The sequence below is a fragment of the Ambystoma mexicanum genome, chromosome 3p (assembly GCF_040938575.1).
Source record: "Ambystoma mexicanum isolate Mex_15411 chromosome 3p, UKY_AmexF1_1, whole genome shotgun sequence".
Lineage (NCBI taxonomy): Eukaryota > Metazoa > Chordata > Amphibia > Caudata > Ambystomatidae > Ambystoma > Ambystoma mexicanum.
Window position 1 is genome coordinate 1203205618 of NC_090925.1, and position 25210 is coordinate 1203230827.

The 25210-nt window shown below is 46.5% G+C and overlaps 1 protein-coding gene across 1 annotated transcript; it reads left to right on the forward strand.

The window, feature by feature from the left end:
* Nucleotides 1-1496, forward strand: HNRNPA0 (heterogeneous nuclear ribonucleoprotein A0). Its single transcript, XM_069652630.1, has one exon. The coding sequence runs from the start codon at nt 168-170 to the stop codon at nt 1212-1214; it is 1047 nt and encodes a 348-aa protein (XP_069508731.1). The 5' UTR covers nt 1-167; the 3' UTR covers nt 1215-1496.
* Nucleotides 1497-25210: the final 23714 nt, after the last annotated feature.

A 25210-nucleotide genomic window follows, 5' to 3' on the forward strand; every position in this document is an offset into this window, starting at 1 on the left:
GTCCGTTCGCTCTCTTTGTGACGTCACGGATAGGAGCAGGCCAGTTCTCCTCCATCCGCTGCGTGAGCCGTTTATAAAACCGAGTCCGCTGCACTGTTCAAATCGTATTCGGCTCGGACTCCCGTCCCCTACGCATCTTAGGCGCTTGTCCGCATCCCGCTAGCAGCATGGATAACTCACAGCTCTGCAAGCTGTTCATCGGCGGCCTCAATGTTCAGACGACGGAGCAAGGCCTGCGGGAGCATTTCGAGAGTTTCGGTGAGCTCACCGACTGCGTGGTGGTCGTCAACCCCCAGACCAAGCGCTCCCGTTGCTTCGGCTTTGTCACTTACTCCGTAGCAGAGGAAGCCGACGCCGCCATGAACGCCTCTCCGCACGTGGTGGATGGCAGCAACGTCGAGTTGAAGCGGGCCGTGTCCCGAGAGGACTCTGTCCAGCCCGGCGCCCATGCCAAGGTGAAGAAGCTGTTCGTCGGCGGCCTAAAGGAGGAGATCGGAGAGGATGATCTGCTAGAACACTTCTCTCAGTTCGGCGACGTAGAAAAGGTAGAGATCATCGCCGACAAACAGTCCGGCCGCAAGCGTGGCTTCGGCTTCGTACACTTCCTCAACCACGATGGCGCAGACAAGGCCGCAGTGGTCAAATTCCACCCCATCAACGGCCACCGCGTGGAGGTGAAGAAGGCCGTACCCAAAGACGAGGTCGGCGGCAGCGGTGGTGGAGGCCGCCCATCCCGTGGTCTTGGAGGAGGCCCTCCCGGTAGAGGCCGCGGCGGCCGAGGTGGTGGCATGCGTGACATCAACGGCCTCTCCAGCGGCGGCGGCAAGAGTTTCGGCGGCGGCTACGGTGGTGGCTATGGGAGCGGAGGCGGCGGCTACGGGAGCGGCGGTGGCTTCGGTGCCGGCAGTGGTGGCTACGGCGCCAGCACCGGTGGGGGCTACGGAGGCTCCTACGGCAGCGCAGGCGGTAGCTACGGAGAACAGAGTGGCGGCGGATACGGCAACGGTTTCGGCAGCTACAGCCAGCAGCACCAGTCATCATATGGGCCGGTAAAGAGCATGAGCACGATGGGGGGTGCCGGAGGCGCTTACGGCCGTACGAGTGCTAGTGGACCTTACAGGGGGGGCTACGGCGCCGGAGGCGGTGGCGGCGGCGCCGCTTACGGAGGTAGCTCGTACGGTGGTGGCGCCAGCTCCTACGGGGGAGGTTACTAGGCCCTGACACTGGGCGCAGTTACTGTGCGAAGATGGACTCAGTCACATCCCTTTGTGTTACAGTCATGATGGACTATATTTTTTATTATTCCTGGACCTTTGTCGTTTTTATACTGCAAGAGAAACGGAGGACTCCCTTATGTTTTCCCGCCCACGGCCTACCCCAACCAGCGGGGCTCCCCACCAGTGACCACACTGTTCACACTTCAACAAAAACTGAACTTTCTGTAACATTCTACACTTAAACTTTTTTTTGTTTTTAATAAATGATTGTTTTTATGAGCTGACATGTCTAACTTTCTTTTTCCTAGGACCCTAGGAGCTGTTCATTTTCTCCAAGTGGTCCCTGTAGACATCGTGTTCCTCCTCCCTAGCACCCCTTCCTTCCCCATGCCTGAATTTCCCATGTGCTTTTCACCGGGTCATGTCCTCGTGGGTTTCCCGTCCCGAGTCCTTGAGCAGGTTGGTGGGTTTTCATTAATTGTATGTGGCGGGGATTCTATCCGCCATTTTGTGGTGGTTTTTTTGGGCCTCTAAAATGTTCACATGCTGTGTGCGGTTACTTGTTCAACATGTTAATGTCCAGTTCGACTCCCCACCCCCCCTTCTGAATTCTATATCCTCATTTAAGGGAAATGTCCATATGCCACCACCGTGATTGTGTTCAATCCAACTCCCATTTAAAACGACACTGTATAACCTTTTATTTTAGTTGGGCAGCAGGGTTGCTGTTAAAATTTAAGTTTCGATTCGTTACTTTATGGTAGTTTTTCACCGGAAGCACAGTGATGCAGGAAACAAGATAACTAAGAATAGAGATGTCATCTATGCGTAACCTGCTCCACGGCACAGAGTACACTGGTCTCTAGGAGGGAGTCAATATAAGTTTAACTGTGCCCTGTCAAGAATCGTGCTTTGCTTTCAATATTGTAGCCGTTTTATGAGAAATTGCCATTTTGATCTAGTATAGAAATGTGTCTATTTTCCGCTATACAAAAATAAAGCATCCAGTTCTTGACTTTAAAACAAATCTACTAGTTTGGGACTCTTTATATGACGTACTTTATACATGTTACGTTTGACCCTTTCTTTTCTTGCAGTGGGCCATCGCAACCAGGTAATAGGATTTTACTTCGCATTTGAATGCTCGCAATGCCAGTTTGCTATACATTTGGGGATTGCCCGTGTTTGGGGGTGGGGGTGAGTACATCATTATTTAAGATGAAAAGGTAATTGTTTTTCGTGGCAATGCGGGTTGAATTTTAGCTTAAACGCTGCACTGCTTAACGCCAAGGTGTGGAGGGTAACGGGGAATTTGGATGAATTTACTGTCCCCCCTGCCAGGTAGGTAACGAGTTAAATGTCCACGAAATATATTTTCCTTTTGGTAGGATTCACACGTGTAGGGAGCGTAAACCGTAGTGAATTTCACGCCACTTGTAAAACCTCATCATTGCCATCCCCGTATCGCATTTCCGGGTTTGGCGCGCAAATTAGTCACGTGCTCCCAATTTTCGGGCCTAGTTAACGCTTTTGCCAATTGTGTCGTTCATATTGGATTGTATGCTGTGAGCTTGAGTTCGCTTGTTTTCCCACGTTTTAACGTGTATGTATTTTGCCACAAATGAAACCTGTTCCTCCGTTTGCTCCTTGTGGTCGGGTGGTCAATATTGACCAACAGCAACGCATCCTCTGCCTCCAGTTTCCGGGTGGGTGCAAACCAACAGCCCATGCACCTTTCCAGCTTTCGCTCGGACAGACCCTGGGGTAAGTCGCATAATTTGGTGCCATCCTCTCGCTGCATTAACTTGAGTCAGTGTTATCCTTACGGATGCTCATCTGCCCCACCACCTTTCGTGAATTCACTGCCTTAACACCCTATCGCTCTTAAAAACTACGATCTATCCCGCCTTTGCTTAAGTCTGCACGCATAGTCCCGGCCCAAGACAAAAAGAATCCTTAGTACAAGGGGGCGGCAATCGGAACTACTGATTCTACTGCTAGAGTATCCGTCGTTAATAACATCGGATGCGCCTGCCATTACATCCGGTTTTTTTTTGTTGAATGAAGTTACTTGGAGCCAATTTACGAGGGTGGTGGTTTTCACACCCTCCGTTTTGCTTCAGAAACAGCTAGTTTTAAGGAAATTGACGGCCACTTTACCAGCGGCCCTCGACGCTGCCCATAAAGTTAGTATCTCTTCCTCTTGGGAATGTGCCATTCAATGCCTTCCTGCTCCTCACTGGCTTTATCGCTCCTTTCCCACACCTCTGCAGTCACTTGGGTTAATCAATCCCGTGTTTGACTTCTCCACTGTGGTTTATTAGTGAATCAATTGACTTAGACCAATTGGTCTAACAATGTACCCTCGTCAAGACAATCGGACAGGGATTTGTCCATACCTTGATGCGAGGACCTCTTTCTTGACCATTTCCATTGAACATTGCTTTCTTTGCCTTAAACTATGCCATCGCAGCTGATATTCAGACCTCCAAACATGTGACCGGCATTGGCTGGGCAAGTTGCTCCATTCTTTCCCTTGTTGCTCTAAAACTGCACAGGTTTCACAGTTTACAAACCTTAACTCACTTCCGCTCCCTGACTATTAAGTAAATGCTAACCCACATCATACCTGTTCACATTACATGAGCTGGGTGGTCTTTTGCCTGATCCACTAAGTTCTGGCTTCCTTAGAAACCACCCCAGAATCTCTGCTCACCACAACCAACTGACTTCTAGAAGTTAGATGACGCTCTGCCATACAGATTTCACATACCAGAGATAATGCTCTGACTCGCCTGTATGTGCTAATGATGCAATCTCTGAAACCTATGCTTCAATACCATGATCTAGTGGTATTAAAAAAAGATTGTAGTTTTGCTATCTGGACGACAAGGCTCAATCGGATTCTGAATGTAAAATGCACAGGCAGCTACTGGAGCCCTTGAAAGGAAAGCATGGTGACCGCACACGCAGGACTGGAACATTGTTGCCCCTCCCAATTGGCCGAGTGCGTGCCCCTCCATGAGAAATCCTTGCAATGTGCTAAAACATGCGTGTCAGTTATTTGGCTCTAATGGAAATTGTTTTTCTCAACTAGCAAGTCTCTTCTGTGGGTAGTAACTCTTATGGGATTTTTTTCCCTGCAGTTGCTATAAAAGGGGCAGTACCCTCCAACCGGGAAACTGGACATCTGCACTGCACCACGGTGCATTGTGGGGTTTGGTATGCGTGAAGCGGCAACTGCCCCTTTCGAGGAAATGCATACGCTCTTGCATCATAGTATGGGTTGGGGAATCCTATTGAAGGATGCCCGGATCAAGAGAAAAGGGGATGCAATATTGATTCCTCTGGTATGCCATAGTTGGTTCAATAACACTGACTTTGGGCACTTGTGAATGTCTCAAGTGGTGGTCGATTCTCTATCACTTCACACTAGAAGTATATTGTACTGTGAGCATGGCCAGGCCACATTTCCTTTAGCTTTTCACCTGGGTGTGTAGGTGCACTATAAATGTGCAAATTCACGAACCAACTTCAATGAATCAGACTTCCCTCTCGCTGCTGCAGCAGCATATCCCCAGTGGTGACTTGTGGGATGTTGTGTGCACCTGACTAGTGTGTCTGGCTTGCTGCTGGGTCGCCTGCTGAGTCTTTCACACATTGTGGTTTCTCTGCTTCCCCATCTCCCCTAGTTGCTCTTAACTGCTAAAACTATTGATATCTTTCGAGCCTGGAAGATTAAGAAATCACATGTTTCCGATCCAGGACTGCCCATCGTTGACATCTAAGTTAATGCTTCTGTGCAGACTGCTGACCTCATTCCCTCTCCTGGCCAATGGTCTTACTCCTCTCCCTGCTTACAAATGATGGAACCAGATGGGAAATACTCATGGCCTACTTCTATCCGTTGTGCACCATTGTCTACCAGAATGCCACTGTCGTGGCCCTCAGCCCAACCTCCTCCCTATTGTTTGTGTTTCAACTTGCTCCCTTCTGCCACTTACTGACGTTGGTACATTTATGTGCCCCTTGTGATACTTCAACGGTGGCAACCAGCTTCACCAAGCCACCCTCTATTCGCATTTCTCACACCTGGCATCTGTCTCCTTGACAATATTTATACCTTGATGATCTCAATCCCACAAACACTTCCTGCCAGCTGTCACTATTTTCGACACCTCCCTGGGAAGGTCTTCTAAGCCCTGGTCTTCACTGGATGGATTCCTGCTACTATCCTACCACCTCATGAATTGGATGCAGGCTCGGTGTTTCAATTCTCTCGCAACTATCTAGATGGCCTGTCCTCTTACCCTTGAGTGGTCTGGCCTCCACTTCCAAGCATTCTCAGACTTCAATATTTGCCCTGACTCCTCATGCAGCCCTGGACTCTGCCGCCTCTTTCCTTCATCGCTCTTCCCTTGGGTCCAACACTGCCAGACACCTAGGATCTCAGCAGACATCCACATGTCCAACCCTCGCAATACACTTTGCTCCTAATGCTCTTTTCTTCCTCTCACCTAAGCCTCTACCTGCACTGCCAGTCTCATCCGTCATTCGACTGATCTGCTTCAGCTGCTGCTTTTGCTGCCACTTTCATACACCTTCCAGCCACCGACTAACAGCCCTTTGCCAACGTTTACCTCTGTCAACATCCTTGCCTCTGCTGTGAATGCATGAAGCTGGCCTCCAAGAAAAACCCGGTATGACTCGACCTGGCCTTTCTGAAGCGCAAGTGAAGAGTTGAACAGAAGTGGCAGGCGTTGGGCACATTGTCTTGATAGGCTGGCCTGTCTCGCTCCAAAGACTATGCTGGGTCTCCATCTGCTCGAAGGCTGCCTATAACTAGGTGGCAATAACACAGGTCAACTGTCCACATTCTTCAAGGAGATGTACAGATAACACTGTCTTGAAGCCCCGATTTCTCCAGTTATGGAAAACCCATGTTTCAAAAAGCTCTGAACCAACTGGTGATCATCCTTGCATTCATCCCAGACTCCCTGGAAGTTATGTGGACTTGTATTGTGCAATGCAGCCAACTAAATGGTCTTCAGGTGCCCTTGTGTATCTGAAAGGAAACGTGGGTGGTTTGGGCAGGAGCCTGGGGGGTGTGTTGCTTGGCTGTTGGTTGATGCAGCGCCAAGAGCAACTAATGTCTTAAATTATGGATTAGTTTGGTTTTCTTTAGGCAGCATTGACTGGATAATTCTTAACCAGTCTTCTGAAAGACTTCAAAACCTTTATCAAACAATTCGAACGCTTGTCCACAGAACTACTGGCCTGTTTACAAACGCTCGTGGGAGAAACAGCTTCCACGTACATTTTGGTGGGCTGTGGGTCTCTTCTAGAGCTGCCAACTTGATAATCTTCCACAGCTTCTTGCTTAGTGATATTTCGAGTTGGTAGCACGCCTCATTGCCTGTGCTTCTTGGCATGCCGCTTCCCTGTGTGCATACGCTGCACTTCTGCTGCTCGCCTTCACTCTTTATGGGACTGCTTCCACTGGTCTTCTGTGGCTGCTCTTGCACCTTGAACAGCCTCTGCCTCAGCACCTACTCCTTCGGCATCTCCTTCCTCCAGCTGTTTCAAGATTAGTGTCCTGTTCACGTACCCTGGTCTGTGTAACAATTGGGCTGAACTGCGTGGTTATTAGTACTCTTGATTCTCACTGCCTCTGAGCCCTTTCTCCCAGTACCATAAGTAGTATTGGTACTGAATCTGTCCATTTCGGTACTGAGTTATTGGAGTATGGGGAGGTTGTAACTACATTGGAGTGGAAAATGGGATTAGGACAATTTTTAAAGGGTTTCGCTTTTAATTAAATGCCGGAGGCACCAACCTTCTTTTGTCTAGGTGATTTCCCATGGTGGGTTCTTTGTGTAGTTATTGGAGAGAATTGCACATTGGTATGCCATTGGGTCTCTGGGAATTATGACTTATCTTCAAAAGATAAGTGAAGCACCCCCCTTAAGTAGCTGCCTCCTCCCATGTGGTCATCCTCCTGACACATCCCCAGGGTTAGGATTGGGTATCTGCTGCCTTCCCCAGGCCATGTGGCAAGAGACTTTAGGCTTTGGTTTGGTGATGACTCTGCAGGGTTCATCTCTGGGATTTGACCATCTGCACGGGAAGAATGCTCACCTGGGCTTTTTAGTTTGCAACCATGAATGATGCGAGCGCAACCTCAGAAAATGTGGGGGGCCATTCCTGCACACACTTTCCATGCTCGCTGCAAAGCACACAAATGGTATTCCCTGGGAGGACACGGCTTACCAGCACTGCCATCCCTTGTCATGTGAGTACATCAAAAGCCTTTGGCCGTGTACAGCCCAATCAGAATTTGAAGGCGCCATGGATTTGCATCTGTTTATTTATTTGGTAATGCGCACCAACCCCTTGGGTAACCTGGCGCAGCAATGTACATGAAGACTTAAGCTTGTTACAATATTTGGCATGAATATGGCGAACACAAGGCAAAAAGATATATACAGTAATACAATATTTGGCATGAGTATACTGAACACAAGGTAAAAAAAATATATACAGTAAAGTGTGCAAACGTGTCCACATACAAGACATAGCTTAAAGGAGTATGAAGCATTCTAGCAAGACTGCCTAGTAGCTGAATATATTACGTTTATAGGTCAATCTATAAAGCTAGATATCATATACTTGTAGGTGGGTGTTAGTCAGGTTAATTGTCATTGGTCTGCAGTATGGTTGTTCAGTTCTAAGGTCGGGTGGTAACTTGTTCCAACAGTGAGCAGCTTTGACTGGGAAGCTAGTTCCTCCCGCGGTTGATCGCTCAAACCGGGGAGTTTCTAGTTTAAAGGTATTGGCCGATCTCATGGGTCGCGTGGAGGTTTTCCTCGTAATTTTTTCTATAAGAGATGGGGGGGGGGGGGGGGGGGCGCTAGGTTGTTCTGGCATTTAGAGGTGATGGAAGCTGTTTTGAGTAAGGTTCTGTGTTATTTTTAGCCAATTAACCTTTCCTGAATTTGGTGACGTGCTCTCTGTGGGGGATTTTTAGTGCTGCTCTCAAGGCATTGTTCTGCAGTCTTTGAATTTTGTCTGGTGTATTTGTTAGCTCCTGAGTACAGGGCATTACAGTAGTCTAACCTAGGAGCATTAGCTAGAGTGATGCAGCTAGAGCTGGAGAGGTACGGTCTGGCTGCGTGGATGAGTTTGCAGGTGTAGGTGGTAGAGGAGGTGAGGGAGTTGACATGCTTCTTGAGAGTGAGGGAGGAGTCCAGATAGAATCCAAGGGTTTTAACCACAGGCATCACTTTGATAGGGTTGTTATCAATGCTGAAGGATGTGTAGTTTGGGCCTAGTTTTTGGATATTAGCTTCGGAGCCTAGGATTAGTATCTCAGTTTTATCGTCATTCAGGCAGAGGCCATCCATGCCTGAATGAGGGTGTATATCTTGTTCACCAAGGCTGGGTCTGTCTTGTGGTCGCCTGAGAGGGGTATGAGGATCTGGGTGTCATCTGCGTAGTTCGTGTAGGTGACCCCTAGTCTGTCCAACTTGTCAAACAAAGGCTTGGTGAAGATGTTGTACATGGTGGGGGAGACGCAAGATCCTTGTGGGACACCACAAGTTAGTTTGATAGGGTCAGCTGAGTCAGAAGTGGAGAAGACTTGCATAGTGCGATTAGCTAAGAAGGATTGGACCCAAGCAATGGCATCTCCAGTGAAGTTGGCTGCAGATTCGAGGTGGTTGCATAGGACTGCATGGTCTACCAAGTCAAACGCTGCTGACAAGTCCATTAAGAGGCGCAGGGCTGTTTTTCCAATATCCTTTAGTTCCTCAATTTGTGTCTTGAGGTCTAATGGAGCTGTTTCCGACCCATGGGGTGGGTGAAAGCCAGATTGCCGTGAGCCAAGTAGGTGGTTGGCTTCCAGGTAGTCCTTCATTCGTATTTAAGCGGCTCTGTCTAAGATCTTAAGTAGAAATGGCACAGTGGTGATGGGTCTGTAGTTGGTAGGGATAGTGGGGTCTAAGGTTTGTTTTTTCAGTAGTGGGAGGACCCATGATTCTTTGAGGTTGGTAGGTACCGTGTTGGATTTAAAGGAGGAGTTTATGAGCTTGGTGATGAAGGGGGCTAAGTCCCTAGCTGCATCATTTATTATTTGTGCAGGCAGCAGTAGCCCTTGCAGTTGGATGGTTTGAGGGACAATATTATTTTTTCTGTCAATTATGGAGATAGTCTTGAATCTGAAGGGTGCGGTAGACTCCTCCTGAGGTTGGGGTATTGTTGGTCAGAGGGTAACAGTGTGGCCTTTTTTTTTGTTTTGTTGCAATTTTGCTTTGAAGCAAGGACATTTTGTTAGAGGGCAGTTTGGATGTTGGTACACCAGATTTTGTTTTTGGGGGCATTGGTCTGTGGGTTGAATGGGGGATTCCAATTTGCGGAGGATGGTGAATAGCTCTTTAGTATTAGAGTTAGCTTTCTCAATCCTATCGTTGAAGGTGTTCTTCTTAATTTTGATTTCTTTTTTGTAGGCTTAGGCAAATTATTTTTGTTACTTTCAGTGGGTGAGTGGCGCCAGATAGATTGGAGTTTTCTTTTTTGTAGTCTTTGAGATTTGAGGTGGGGCGTAAACCAGGCATTTAGGTGGGCTTCCTGTTTTGCTTTGCGCAGTTTGAATGGGGCAGTAGCGTCTAGGGCTTGCATCATTGAAAGTATTTACTAAGGCGTCGGGGTTGTTACTTTCCAGTCTCGATATGGCTGGAAGGAGGAGAGGGATAATATTTTCAGCATGTCATATCCTTCTTGCTTCTAGTTGGGAGAGGAACCGTGTAGTTGATTTTGGGGCTCAGGAGATCTAGTGTGGCGGAGAAAGTTATTAGATAATCAGTCCATGTTTGAGGAGCAATATCTGTAATACTGATATTACAATTCAGTTCAGATACCCAATCAAGGGTCCTTCCTTTTGATGTGGGTAGGGGAGAGGACTTTTTGATCAAGCCCATGATCCTTGATCAGGGCTGCGACTGACTGCATGTTTGTTGTCAGTTTCATTAAAGTCAAGGTTGAAGTCTCCCAACAGTAGGGTTTGGGAGTGATCTTTAGTATTGTTAGCTATGAGGTTGGTTAGATCGTCTTGGTGCCTAGCGGCCCTGGAGGTCTATATAGCAGGTGGATTGAGAGCGTACGATTATTAGAGAGGGACATTTTGGCTGTGAGTGTTTCACAGGATGAGTAGGAGGCTGGAATGGCGGGTCTGATGGGAAGGGTAGATTTGAAGAAGATGGCTAGTCCACCGCCTCTGGCATTTGGCCCGTCGGCTCTGAGAATTTGGTATTTGTCGGGCACTGCTAGCATTAGTGTTGGTCCTGCTGCATCGTGAAGCCAGGTCTCAGTTATGGCCAGTAGGTCCAGATTGTCATTATTTAGGATGTTGGCAATTTCTGTGGCGTGGACCACCGCTGATGTTGCGTTAATAAGGGATCCTATTAGTGTCAAAGAGTTGTTGTGTTTAATCGTTTGACAAGTTTTAGGTAATATGGTCTCTAAGGTTGTGGGTACTTTAGTAGAGGTTTGAGCGCTGGTATAAGTGGATTGCTTGACTAATCGAGGTAGGTTTTTGGGCTGGGTATTAGCACGTCTATTGGCATTATTCGGATGGTTACTGAAGGCGAGTGTCCCCAGATAGCACGATCCTCCCCACAATGAGAGACAATAATGGACTCTCACAGGATGGGAATAAGGCCAGGACAAAGTGCGGGTGAGCTTAAATGGGAGTTTATCAGTCAGAATAGGGCATGCAAAGAACTCTGCAAACTCCGAGAGCGCGCTGTCTGACAATAGCAAAGACAGGCGTATATACTTACAAAAAGTGTCATAAGAACCTACATGCTATATGGGGCACAAGTTCGTGGGGATTGGGTGACGACTAGCTATAGGTGCTGCTGCGATGTGGTTTGCCGTGGCTGGAGGACGTCACTGGTTACCCTCGTGGGTTGGGCCGGGCCTGGCAGGTCAGCTGGGATCATCCGGACGGTGGTGTTGTGCCAACCGTGCCCAGTGTCAGAGATGAATGTACTTTCTGCCCTAGGGCCACACACACCCGGTCATTCAACATTGCAATATTATCTTCCCTGGTAAATCTTCCAATAGGTTATTCTACAGGTTAATGCAACACAGGAGGAATGCACCTAGAGGGGGGTCTTGGGGCGATACATCAATACATGGTTACCATCGTCCTGTTGAGTGGGTATCATAGGTCACAGGGTTGGGTCTCAGGGCATGGGACAGGCGGTCCGTGTTATGTTTCGTTAGAAGTCATTATGGATGTGTTCCTGTAGTGTTGCCATGATATTGGGTGTCCTAATTTTACAGGGGCCATTAACCTAAGGTGAGCCAGTGGGTCGTGGAGCCTAAGAAAGGGGGCCTTTGGATCTGTGTTTTAAGGCCGGGGTTGACTGCTGGGTTGTTAATAATTCAGGTGGCAGGCCGTGGCCTTGGGTGCTGCGAGGGAATGTGAATGCTGGAAGCGGCTCCAGCCGAATTGGGGGAGGTGGAGCAGGGCAGCACAGGCCTCTGCTTTTTCGTCTGGAATGCTTCACTGGGGGACGGGGGAATGGCCTTGCATGTGCTCACAAAGGTATTTTCCTCGTGTGTTGCATGTTTTAGGTGGAAGTGACATAAACATTCATACAATATACAATACTCATTGTCTTTTCAAAGCTCACGTTTTTGACATTGCTAGTGCCATCCATATGGTCAATTTGAGCATATTACTTATACACTAAGTTTTTAACAACTACAACATTTTGTTATATGCCTATACATGCGTGTTAAGTGAGGTAGTAGTAAGGTTGGTGGAGCACGCAGGAACAACCCGCCAATGAGACTGGCGGCAGTGGCACATGGTGAGCTTGGACATACATATGGTGCATTTTCGTGCACCCCTTACGTGAGCTCTCAATATGGTTGCATTTGTCTTCCTATGCACTCTAGCAGCATTAGTTCATTTATGGCGCATGGCGCGGGACCATGGGGTGCAGTCTTCTTGATGAAACACATAACACGAAAACCCCCCAGGACACTTACTATTTGCGCATAGCTACAGGGATATGGGTGCTTCATCCCTAATGTCATATAAACACACATTCTGCCATTTTTATGGAGTTTCCAGGTCTTTAGTCAGAGGGGCCGTGGAGAGAAGTTTCACCACAGGTGGTTTGCTCATTAGTATTTGGGGACACTGCTTTTGTCAGGGGACCGTTTACAGTTCTTTTCCACCCAGGCCCTGCTGGCCGGGTCATGCTGGAAACAGCGATACACTGTGGAAGGTGAAATGTTAGTGTTGGTATCTAACACTAGCTCATGTCCGTCTGTTCGTGGGAACGGGCTCTCGGCGGATCTGCCAGAGAGCTGCGGCCACAGGGATAATTGAAATTCTCCAAGGGTGGGGGCCATGCTGCGGTGCACAGGGCTCAAACCATCTTTATTAGACAAAATGGTTCCCAGGGCCTAGCTAAACTCAGCAGGTTTGGTCAATGTCTTCAGCCAGTGGCCCACCCACCACCTGGGCCCTGGTGGCAGGGACGACCGCTGACGAGCCATGGACTTAACCGGGGGAGACGATGCTGGGGAGGGGGGGGGGTCTCTTGGACCAAACCCCCCATACATTTCTTACAGGTTCGTAATAACTGGGCAGTCTGGACCGGAGTCTCAAGTTTCTATCCTTGGGGAGGGGGGCTAGTTTTGATAGAGGCCATTATGCTAAGTATAGCGGGGATGAGCGTTCGGATTAAGGTGACTGATAAGGCAGGTAGGGGACATTTCTGTCTAAGCAGTGTTGTGTTAAATGCTAATGCTTGGGGCACTAATTACTAGGGAGTACAGTGAGCTAGCATACAGTACATTTAAGTTGTAGAAATACACTGAGGATGTGCAAGCATACTGGCATTTAGATTCAATTTTAGCGCAAAATGCCTAAAACACTGGCGACTGGACAATTGTAGCTGCAAGGTCCAACTAAGTTCAGCAATCACAGAATGGTTTAAAGTACAATGTGCAAACAGGTGGGAGCAGCTCTAGCTGCAGGTCCACCTAAATTAAACAATCACAGAATGGTCTAAGGTACAATGTGCAAACAAGTGAGCAAGTTTGCTTAACTATGGCAGTGCAAAGATCAAAAAATGGTGGATTCACCACCACCAGAAAGTTGTCAAAACTTTCTGGTGATGAATACTGAAGAATGTTCATCAGCAGGTCTTGGAAGGCCTGGGTGCAGGAAGTCATAACAAAAGGTACAATTGTCGAGAGGACACGTACCAACCCTCTTGGCATTTGCGTATGACATTCTAAAGAAAAACAACCAAGGGGCCCAGTGCTAAAGTGTAGGCAGAAAACGAATTAATTTATTTTATTCTCTTGTTTTAATAATCTCACCAATATCATTGAAATGTCTACAAAACACTAGTTCATTAACCATCATTAAAAAAAGTTATAAAAAGCACCGCAACAACCTGAATCTTAAATTTCAAACCTTCATGTTCATTCATACCTATTCAAACCAATCTCATTCATACTTGTGCAACAACTGCAATCTATATTGTATGTTCCAAAAAGATGAAAAGAAAAGAACTGGTCTAACACAGACCTAGAAATGCGACTGTTATTTGTAGTCATAAAGTGCATCAATGTAGATTTTGAAAACTTGGTATATATTATCGTATTATTTTCAATATATTCAGTTACCACAATGTTTGTATAAATAACGCAAGTAATGTCCAACTCCTAGTTGGAGTCAGGACAGTGGTTGTGTTGACTTGAGTTTTGGGCAACTGTATCGATACATTTTTTTGACCACTGCACCTCGGGCATGTAGTTATTTTTTTAAACCATTCAAGCTGGTGTGTGATTGAATTCTTTACACAGCTGTTCAGAAACTGTTTCTTCCGTGTGACATACTCTGCCCCTTCAGTTGATGAATAACCTTATGGAAAGGGAAAGCAAAAACAAGGAAGAGACAAAGAGGATGTTTTTAAAGACCTATTTCCATGATACTATATCTCAAGCAACATATAACATATACTGGTGGTAAAAAACATGAACTTGTGTTCTGCCTGATGATACCACAGTCATCTTGGGGCGTCATCCAACGTAAAATTTATTGCAAGAATAAACGAGCACGAATTTCTTGTATATTTAGAAAGGATTGGTGCTACCCACTGCCAAGTCATCCTAGGGAATTCGCCCACACAGCGCATGATCCATATATGCCATGCAATACACGTAAAAAACAATAGCAGTGCACTATCCAGTGTCTGGCATGTTAATGCTACCTGTAGCTGGATTCTTAGTACCTAATTGAGTGTGTCCTTACAACTGTGTTGGCAAGCCGGTCATGCGCCAGGCTTGTAAGGACTCAAGCAACAAATTGGTGGAATTGTAGCACTGGTTCAGACCTCTCACTGGTGGTCTACAGGAAACAACGGTGTTCTCTCCCCCTCTGTTCTGTTCTTAGTTCATGTCTCAATGCCTTGTTGCCTACATGGGGGTTGTATCCCATACAACAAATGGACGAATGACAAATACGGGTATTGAATAGCACAACTTTTACAATATAGTGTATATCACTCCCTATCCCTCCCACCCCCCCATAAAGGGGTATTGGTCAGCCTTAAAGAGTATTAATGTATGCTACCTCATTGTGGCACTCTCTTGGTGACTGAACAGCACTCATCATGAAGGTATTTTATCATTGGTGCCGAGGCGCCTAGAGATGCAGGAAGTGATAGTGGAGACCAGACGCCAACACCTCTTTGTAATGCAATGTCTCAACTTGTTTCTGAAGCCCCTCCTTGGTATGAAAGGGCAGTGAATGTCCTGTCTGGAGCTACTCCTTTCAGAGCAGGGAAGTATGTGAATTGTAGGAGAATAAAGTCTGCCTTCAACTGCCTACTTCAAAGGAGGCCTATGTGATCAAACGCTGCATTAGGCTGTTATTTAGGGAGGCACTTTGATGTACAGCAGACAGGAAGATTGGTGGACTTTAGAAGTATATGTTGTTGTCCTGCTCTGTTGTGCAAAGCGCCCAGGTTCTGACTTGGAGCATCACTGAAGATTGTTGGTGGAGGCCCAATGATTTGTTCACTTGAGTTAGGCTTGGCTTACACCAATCCCGTGCCCCATCTGGCTTTAAAAGAGGGCTGAGCCCCTCATGATTAGATCTGAAGTCTTTGAAAGGAGTATTTGGACCCGAGCAGAAGGTACTGTCTACCTTGCGTCTTCCGTCAGTGAAGGAGGGCCAGGAGTTCCAAGAGGGGAGCAAGATCCCTCCCCTAAACATCTCCCAGGTAACCAAGGGAGATACAGGACTTGGAGGACCCGTACAGCAGCTCTAGAACTGGTACCCAGCCAGCACACCGCGTGCCCTGCTAGGTGCTGACGGCAAGCTTCCCGGGTGGGAAGGGCCAGAGTGTGTCTGGACAAAGGACAAGGCCGCTAACACCCTACTGAGCTTTGGCCCGTCTGCCTTGAAAGGACACATGTCCTGTGAAGAAACTAGGAGTGCCACACATGCATCATACATCGTCCCATCTTTTCAAGGTCAATTTTGAGACAGTCCTCGAACTGCATCCGGCTGCACCGCTGACTGTTGTCATGCTGCTGTTGCCAGAGCAATCTGCAAATCCGTGGCCAGCATTCCAGATCTGCCAACCAGCACAGAGATGACGATTGTTGGTCCCGAGCCGACAGCCTGCAGACATCCGTCAAGCCTCGCTTGCCGAACTGCCTGCCGCCTGATACCAGCAGCTGTCTGCAGCCACTAACCCTGTCTCGTGGGCTGTAAAGTGCCCTGGAACTGCCTCGATGCTGTCGAGGACCAAGAACTTCAGCACCAGGTACATTATGATTCTACCCCCCTGGTCCTTCTCTGAAGGGCCCTAGAGACAGTTATGACCCTATGCCCCTTTGGTGTTGAAACCAAATAACCATGGACAGTGAGACTGATTACTTTACTAACTACCCTCCATAGAGTGCATCCCTTTCCTTCATGAAAGTCTGTCTTCTGTTCCTTTACAGTGTGGGTTGTAATTGAAGTGTACTAGAATTAGTTCCATGTGTTTATCTCCGCAAAAATATTGGGATACAAAAATATCGCCACATTTTTGCTGTGATATTGACCCATGGACCCTGCGGGGGACACCCCTGCAACACCTGGATTATTTTAAAATGTGCGGGTGACACCCCTGCAACGCCGGCTCCCACAAAATATCCTCCCCCCATCACCTATGGCGAGACAAACTGCCATATGTATGGCAATATTTTTGGTGGGGATATTTTGTAGGGCTACCCTAGAATTGTCTGTTCTAGTAATAGTCGATATTTTTATACAACCATGACTGGACAGTCCCTTTTATCGTTGGGTAATTATTTTCGCTGTGTTGCAACTAATCAACGACTTGCAGAAAGAAGCTTGCCGTTCCGTCCACATTACCAAAAATTTGACACGGTCTTATAATTTACTTGTAGTTTGGATCCCTTCTGGTGTACTAGAGGTACACCAGTGGTGGCTGGTGAAGGGCGTAGATATTTCCCCCAAGTTGCCATAGCGACTGAGCTTAGCGAGGGACCCCCCAATCAACTGCTGTTTGAGGGAGGGGCCTTCTCCCACTGGGTATTTATTTTCAAACAATGGGATAGATAACATGTTGCATTTTAGAGCATACTTTAGAAAAAATGGGTAAAAAGTCAAACAGTTTTCAATTGGCGCTGGGGGGCATGTATCATATTTTTACTGGCCATCTGATAGATGTCCAGTTACAAAATACCATCCCTGGGCTCCACAGGGCCTCAGCTGATTTAGGCAGGTTTGTAGGGGGATTGGGCAATGCCTTTGTTGTACAACCCTCCTCCCTCCCCACCCAAAATTAACTCCATGGACCAACACAAATGCACATTTACACAGCTATCACTTATTCACATGTGCCCCCATCACCATACTCGTAACACAAGCATACACGCATCCATACACATTTAAATAAAACAAATCCATGAACATAAACACTGTCTGGCCCGGTCCTGAAGTTTCCTCTCCAGCATCGTGAACTGTAATCTGAAAGCAAGAGCTTGTGCCTATGTGTGGGTGCTGAAACGCCAAGCATTCTGTGCAAGGAGACACAGCAGCCCCCGCTCATAGACATGTTGTTCCCCAACAAGCATTTCCAATGAGCTAAGCAAGGTGAAAAGCCTTCCCAGCCTTGCATGGCTCATTGAGCATGTGCGGCTGGGGAACTGAGCTGTGAAAGGGAAACCGGGTTACCCCATCGACCGTTCAGAGAGCCCAGGAGTACTCCCTCAACTGGAAAAAGCATCTGAGGTAGTGCTCAGTGTTTCACTGGGCTGGCTCCTTGGTGCCTCCATAATTCGTGAGGGGGCCACTGGCATGACTGCCCCTCACCCATTATGGGTGAGTCAACTCTGCCCTGCTTTAACTTTCTGGTTTCTTTTTTACTTTTCGGCTGGGGTGTTACGTGCCCCACAGTTTGAAGACCAGCTCGTGGAAACTCTCCACTTAAACCTAAACAATGCTGCCTGTCTTCCCATTGGCTCTCAGCTAGACAACATATTAGCCCTGCGCTCAGTCCTACACTGGATTCCCATTGGTTGATGGGCTTCCTTTAAAACTGTGCCTCACTGTGCCCTCCACAACACGGGTCCTGAATTCCTCCAGGATAAATGCATATGGTATCAACGCAGCAGAAACCTCGGATCTGGCCCCCATTTACAACTCCACAAGATTGCAAAGAGCCTCTTTCTCCATCCAAACCACTGCTGTCTTAAACTCTCCACCACATTCACTGCATTGATCACCACCATGTTCCCTACTATAACATGAAATCCTCTTTCCCACCTCAATTCCATCATCCTTAGCCTCATTCACTAGCACCAGCCTCACTCATCGATACACCAAGTCATGTTTTCAGTGCATGCTGGCTGTTGTCACGGGGGCCTGCATCACTAACAACCTTGTATACACAAACCCATGTGTGGATGCTGGCTGTTGCAACTGCCCACCCTGCTAACGGCACCATAGACCACGCTTTGCGCATGATCACACATCAACCCCCAGGCCTCCTTTGCCCTGACTGGTGCACTCAGTCATACATGTGACAGTCTTATGGTAGCTTGTACGTTACCAATAAAGTTTCAGGACTGCAATTCTGCACATGCAATATACACAGAGTTCCTGTCCTTACACCTTCCTTGGCTGCACACCTAGAGGAGCCATACTGGTAGACCATCTCATTTCAAATTTCTATGGCCAAAAAGCGCTCAATGTTCGATTAGATGAATTGTTTGGGATAGGAAAAGGGGTGTGCCTAGATGGATTTTTGGGGTTAGGAAATGTAACACTTGGATTTTGGTGGTAGGGCATGTGTTGCACCTAGATGGATTGATTGGGTAGGAAATGTTTGCACAAATGTGGACTTTGGGGGGTAGGAAAAGTGACACACTCAGATTTTAGGGTGGTAGGAATGGTGTTGCACTCTCTAGCCTGTCACATTTATACAGATATTTTATATTCATAGCCACAGCACTGTGAAGATCATAGGGAGAACTTGACCAATGCGCCTGAATAACTTTGAGGACACTTAATTGCACCGAGAAGATGTATTGGGTTTGCTCCTTCTATGCTTAAAGATCAGCCAGGATAGCTTGCCACTGCTTCATGGCATTTACTTCTAGATAGGCCTGTGAATGTTAACATGTGCCACACTTAGATGGAATGCTGAACCTCAATGCTTAACTGTAGCCTACTCCACATCTTGTGATTACTAGCATATGCCACACTTGGATGGAACTGAGAGTGTTAGCATGTGCCACACTTGGATGGAATTGTGAGTGTTGGCATGTGCCACACTTGGATGGAATTGTGAGTGTTGGCATGTGCCACACTTGGATGGAATTGTGAGTGTTGGCATGTGCCACACTTGGATGGAATTGTGAGTAAGCATGTGCCACACTTGGATGGAAGTGTGAGTAAGCATGTGCCACACTTGGATGGAAGTGTGAGTAAGCATGTGCCACGCTTGGATGGAATTGTGAGTAAGCATGTGCCACACTTAGATGAAAGTGTGAGTGTTAGTATGTGCCACACTTGAATGGACTTGGATGTAATGCTTAACCTTAGCCTGCGTCGCATCTAGATGGAAGTGTGAATGTTAGCATGTGCTGCACCTAGGCGTAATTGTGAACATTAGCCGGCATCGCATCTAGGATAGTTTTAAAAATGACAGCATGTGTCACACTTAGAATTGTGATTGTTGGCATATGCCCAATTAACCAATCCACTAACAACCACAAGCCTATAACCCAACAAGCGGCACACACTTCACTACACTGCAACAACAAAACAAACCACACATAGACTCGCACAACAGCACACAACAGCTACCGACCGTAAAAAACACTCAGCCCAGCCAACGGAATTCTGTGTTGAGGCCGCCAACAGCACATCACTGCTCTCTCGCACTTTTCCACCTTATTCCCACTAACTCGCCCCCTCCCTTTTTTCAGAGCTGCCAGAGCACCAGGGGACAACTCCGGTGTTGATAGTGTGTGGTACAAATATCCTTTAACATTAACACTGGTGGCTGGACCTGACAGTTTCTTGATATTAGCAGATGTATACACTTACAATACCTGTAAGGAGCATGGGGTTGTATCTAGATATGTCGGTAGCCTGTCATTGTATCTGGAATAAAGCACATGCAGGTTAACAGTTATTACACGTGGAGCATTTATGCCTTATTATGTTCAGCCCATCCATGATGCTCAAAGATATGTTGATAACCCTCCATTGCACTTAAAACCGCTCAGGTTAGCCATTGTAACGTACAGTGGTTATATGCAGATATCCTTTATCGCACTTTACTTTGAAGGCGTGTAGTAAGACTAATTGCGCATAGAGAATCCCATTATCCTAGTTTCTGTGGTACCCCGTCTGTCCCGCCTTGAAGATGTTCTGGGTCTGTCAGTCTGTTGCACTTGGTTGGCTGTTCATGGTCTAGCAAGGTCTACAAAGGTAGCTTGCTTTTTCTTCCCACACACTATTGGATGACAGTGATATCAAAGAAAGCTCTTTGTGCTTGGATGTATAAATGCACTACTTCAGTGAGCACTTACACAGGCACAGCTATCCATCCACGCACTTTAGAATGCAACTATGACCATCCTAATTTGGTCTAGCTGGTCACATAACTGCTTGCTAGTGACAGCAGACGTGCCTCAGCACCTATGTGCCATTGGAGCAGCAACCTAGGACATTCGGTCTAGCTGGGTTCATATTGAGTCTCCTGCACTAGCACTGTCTGACCTGCCGCAGCACCCGTCCACATCCCTGCCCTCTTGGGTAGCTTACTGGAGCCTAGCCAGCCCTCCCAATTCCTAATTTTGGCTAAATATACTCTCATATTAAGCCTCCTCCTGAGAACTTTCCCATACCTGGACTTGGTCCCTGAGGGCGTTCCTCGCACAAATCGCGTTGCGCTACAAATGGGAAAAGGCGCTATATAATTGACTACTACACAACACTTTCCTGTGAATCTGTCCATCTACTGATACATACACCATATGGGATCTCCCTGCATCTGTACATCGGGGAGGCGCTCCTCTTACCCTTTGCCCTGACTGCTCTTGACCTCTACCCACCCAACCTCTTTAAAATGGGCTCCATACACCTCCCCCATCAACCCACCCCACCTGTGTGCCGCTACATATACAATTTCCTTTTGCTCCTTTGCACAGTACCCCATTCCTTGGTCCTCAATTTTTCTCACCGGGTCTGCCCATATAGAAGGATGGTGCGCTCACTCTTCATGGCGGGTTGTCATCTTTGTTCTAGACACTGTCAAGACTTCAGCCAGCTCTGGGTTGGGCACTTTTGACCTAGGCTGGCTCTGCTTTCCCACAACCCGATTCAAATACCTACAGCTCATTGATTGGGTATTTGCTTAAACCTATCCAAGCAACTTTTTGTGACTCTTCCCCTAGCCTCAAGCCTCTAGAGCAACCGCATTTACACTTTTAAATGTTGAGCCACCCTTTGTGTGCAAATATTGCTGCTGTGCCCCCCAGATGCCATTTCTACTTCCACGCCCCTCCCTCATAGCCCCACATTTTAAAGACGGCTGCTCTAGAGCAACTGTCACCCACTAGACATTGGCTTGCCTTTTGGGATACTTCCCACATGTAAGGGCACACTTGCTCCTCTATTGCAGGCTAAGGGTAGCATTGGTGGGCTTTCTCCACCACTTTTCTATAGAAGTGATCTACAAGGCAGTGACTTGGACTTTCTGCAACCAATACTCATTAGACCTGCTCAAGATCGGATGCTTGGTTTCTGTAAGCTTTCCTTCACATCTTCCATAATTATGGAGGAAATAGCATGGATGGTAGGAATGAGTACAAGTTAAGGTAGACTACTGTACTTCTAGTCCACAGTCCCATTTCCTCCATAAACCATGCACATTTCCTGCTTTAAAAAAACGTTCTACTTTACAAAATGGTTTTGCAGGACACTTTCGATGCAGTGGTGCATCAGAAGCAGTTTGCCATTGCGTGTGGTTCCAGACTGCCTCGTTTGTGTCCCTCTTTTACTCTGCTCCCCTCCACTTTTATTGTAACCTTAGTTGCAAACAGCCTTTTAACGTAAACTGGCCAAAAATGAATAAAGGCTATAGGACTGTTCCGCATGAAGCAACTGACTAGTTAGATTTCTCTTCAAGGCCTGTCTTGGTATTTCAGAGGCACTATGTAACAAAATATATGCAGATACACTAGTTTGGCTCTGTATGGAAGTGTCTGAAATGACATGTTAATGTAAAATGTGTGTGTGTGTGTATATGTATATATATATAGCGCAGCGTCACCAATGGAGTTGGTCTCCAGGTGCTGGATCTGTAAAACGAAAGGTGGACGGGGTGGGTTAGTGGATGAAGAGGGCTTAGGAAAGTGAGAGGTGGTGTACTGTTGGCAGTTTCAGTTTGGTTTTCACCGTGCGCTGAGCTTGGGGGTGCAAATAGTATCGAAGCAGGTCCTCGCGTGCTGTTGCGATCTATGTGTTGATTGTTGTTGCAGTGTGGTGAAGCCTGTGTGGTTTGCCGTGACAGCAGTGGTTTTGTGGGTTTTGTGTGCCTTAAGTAAGCAGAAATTTGAGGTTTTGGTTAGTGAGTTGTATGTCCTGTACTTTAGTTTATATATCAGGTAGTCCTATTGGGTTGGTATATTCTCTCTAGGTTTGCTGATTGTCTAGTTTCTATGGTGATACTGTGGTTGGTTCAGCAGATTAATTGGCATAGTACCCCTGTTTCAGTGAGCATTGTCCCTAGATCGATAGTGGTGTTTTATTATCATTAACCAGCTTCTTTCTATTTACTGTTGGTAGTCTAAGTGGTATAACTTCTCTTCCCTTTCCTGGCAGTCTAGTATCTGGGCCGGAGGATGAGGTTGGGCTCCATCTAAGTTATTGAGCTTGGTACAGCCAGGTAGTGGGGATATATTATCTAGCCCCGTTCTTTCCTATGTATGTCCTTTGCTGCCTGTGCCCTAAGGGTTGCCAGGTGCCATTGATGGGTAATACCTTGTTCTCCCTTCCGATTGATCTGTGGGTGTTCTTGTTATGATTGGTGAAGTTTGTTTTTTAATTGATAAGTGGATATGTTACATGTCTGTATATCCTTATACGGGTTGATGATTAAGGGAGTCAGGGTAGACTGTTCTCTCGGCCTAGTTTCTCTGTGTATGTCCTTTATGGCCATTCTTTCTGGTTATGGGATGAAGAGCCATGATTTGAGGAGTTTCCTGAATTTTAGGTGATCACTTCTGTTCTGTATGTTCTTTGGTAGTTTTTTCCAGGTTTTTGAGGCGAGGTGAGAAAGAGGATCCTCAGTTTTCTCTTGTATGATTTGGGTTCCAAACGGATGTCGCTGCTGGATCTGAGTGGCCTTGCAGTATGATGTACGTTTAGTTTTCTTCTGATGAACTCTGCACCTTGGTTGTGGATTGCTCTGTGGGTTATGCACATTGATTTGAACTTGATCCGCTGTTTGATGGGTAGCCAGTGTAGCGTTTTCAGCGCTGGTGTGATGTGTTCTCTTCGAGGTAGTTTAAGGAGCAGTCAGGCCGCCGCATTTTGTATGCGTTGGAGTTTATTTAGGAGTCGTTCAGGGAGGCCTAGATATAGGCTATTGGTGTAGTCTAGTCTGGACATGAGGGCGATGACAGCAGTTGTTTTGTTGGTGAATCAGAGAAATGGTAGGGTCCTTTTAACCGACCGTAGTAGAAAGGATTTCTTGACGAGGGGGTTTACTTGAGGTTCTAGAGTGAGTTTGTTGTCCATCAGGACTCCCAGTTTTTTTTTACAGTTGATGATGGGACTGGGGTTTCACCAAGTTCAGTTGGCCATGGGATGTAGAGGTTGTCTTCTCTGTTTTTTGTGATGATCATTATTTCTGTTTTGCCTGGGTTGATTTTGAGGTAGTTTAAGTTCATCCAGTTGGATATTTCACAATGGCAGTTCTCTAGTGTTGCGCTGTCCTCTTGGTAGTTATAGCAGGTGAGGCCATGTCATTCGATGATTTTAATTAGCTGTGATGGGTAGATGTTGAATAGAAGTGGCGAGAAGGATGATCCTTGTGGGACTCCGCATGATGATTCTTGAGGGTTTGATTTGTAAGGTTTCATCCATATTATTTGTTCTGTTCGTTAGGAAGGATCAGGCGTTGTCCGTGATTCAGTATTCTTCCAATCTCGTGATGAGGATGTCGTCGTTAACTGTGTCAAATGCTGCAGAGGGGTCTAGAAGTATCAGACCAGTGCTGTTGTTTGAGTCTGCGTTCGCCTTTAGATCATCCTAGATTGAAGTAAGTGTGAAAACTCAGAGAGCAGACTGAACGAACAGTGGTCCTCTTTTTTTGTTAGGGGCTCATGGGGGAGGACTCAATGTCATAAGAGAAAAAGGGGGATCGCAACAAGCTACCTCTAGATGTAGGCATTGGAGGTGACAGAGCTATGTATCAACTCCCATATTCTTATAACACAATCTATATCAACCAATGTAAAAAGATGGAGAGATTGGTGGTTACAGAAAATATATTCTTATTTTTATTTTGTGATTACTCATATGTTAAAAAAGACCTTACTGGTCACGTTTGCAAATTAGAACAACATAAAACAAAATTAATAAGAAGACAATTCTTTTAACACTTTTTGTCCTTGTGTTCACTCACAGAATACATTGAATTTCAAGTGATGTTAGTAACACATGGGTGACTTTGCAATGTACAATTCATGTCCAACTATTTGCAGGGTCCACATATATATTGTGTCGACATGAGTGAATCTGTTTCCAGCCTTCTTCTTGAAAACACAATTGAACTATTACTTATTCTTGGATATTTAAGCTGCTTGTGCAGGGCTTTCTTCAGGACACATCAACCCCACGTCTTAGGGGGTATGCCAGTGTTATTGCAAAATTATCTCCACATATCTATAATAAACCAGAGACATACATATAAATATTTCATTAACCAGCCACTCAATTCTCTCTAACATTTATCTCAAGCCATGGGTGAAACAATGCGGTCAACCTCTCAATATATTAAAGTGCACATCATCTTCATTCGTTTTTATGACGGTTATTCTTGTTTAGCAGTCAAATCACTAGATACTTGGTTAGAATCAATTCAATTTTATGCTTTATTTCAAGCCTTTTGTCATTTGGCTTCATTAATGAGCTTCTATTATTGCTGCGTTATTGCCAAGTGAGAAAGAAGGGGAGGAAGGGTGAAAAGAGGGGAGCGCGGAAGGGCGGGAGAAAAACAAGAGACATTAATGTTACTTTTAAACACCCTATCATAATTTATTATGACATATAGAGTGCAACAAGCCTACCTATATGGCTCTTGTGAGTCAAAAAAACGAAGCAATCGGCCATGGAATGTAGTACTTCTCACAATTTTGGCTAC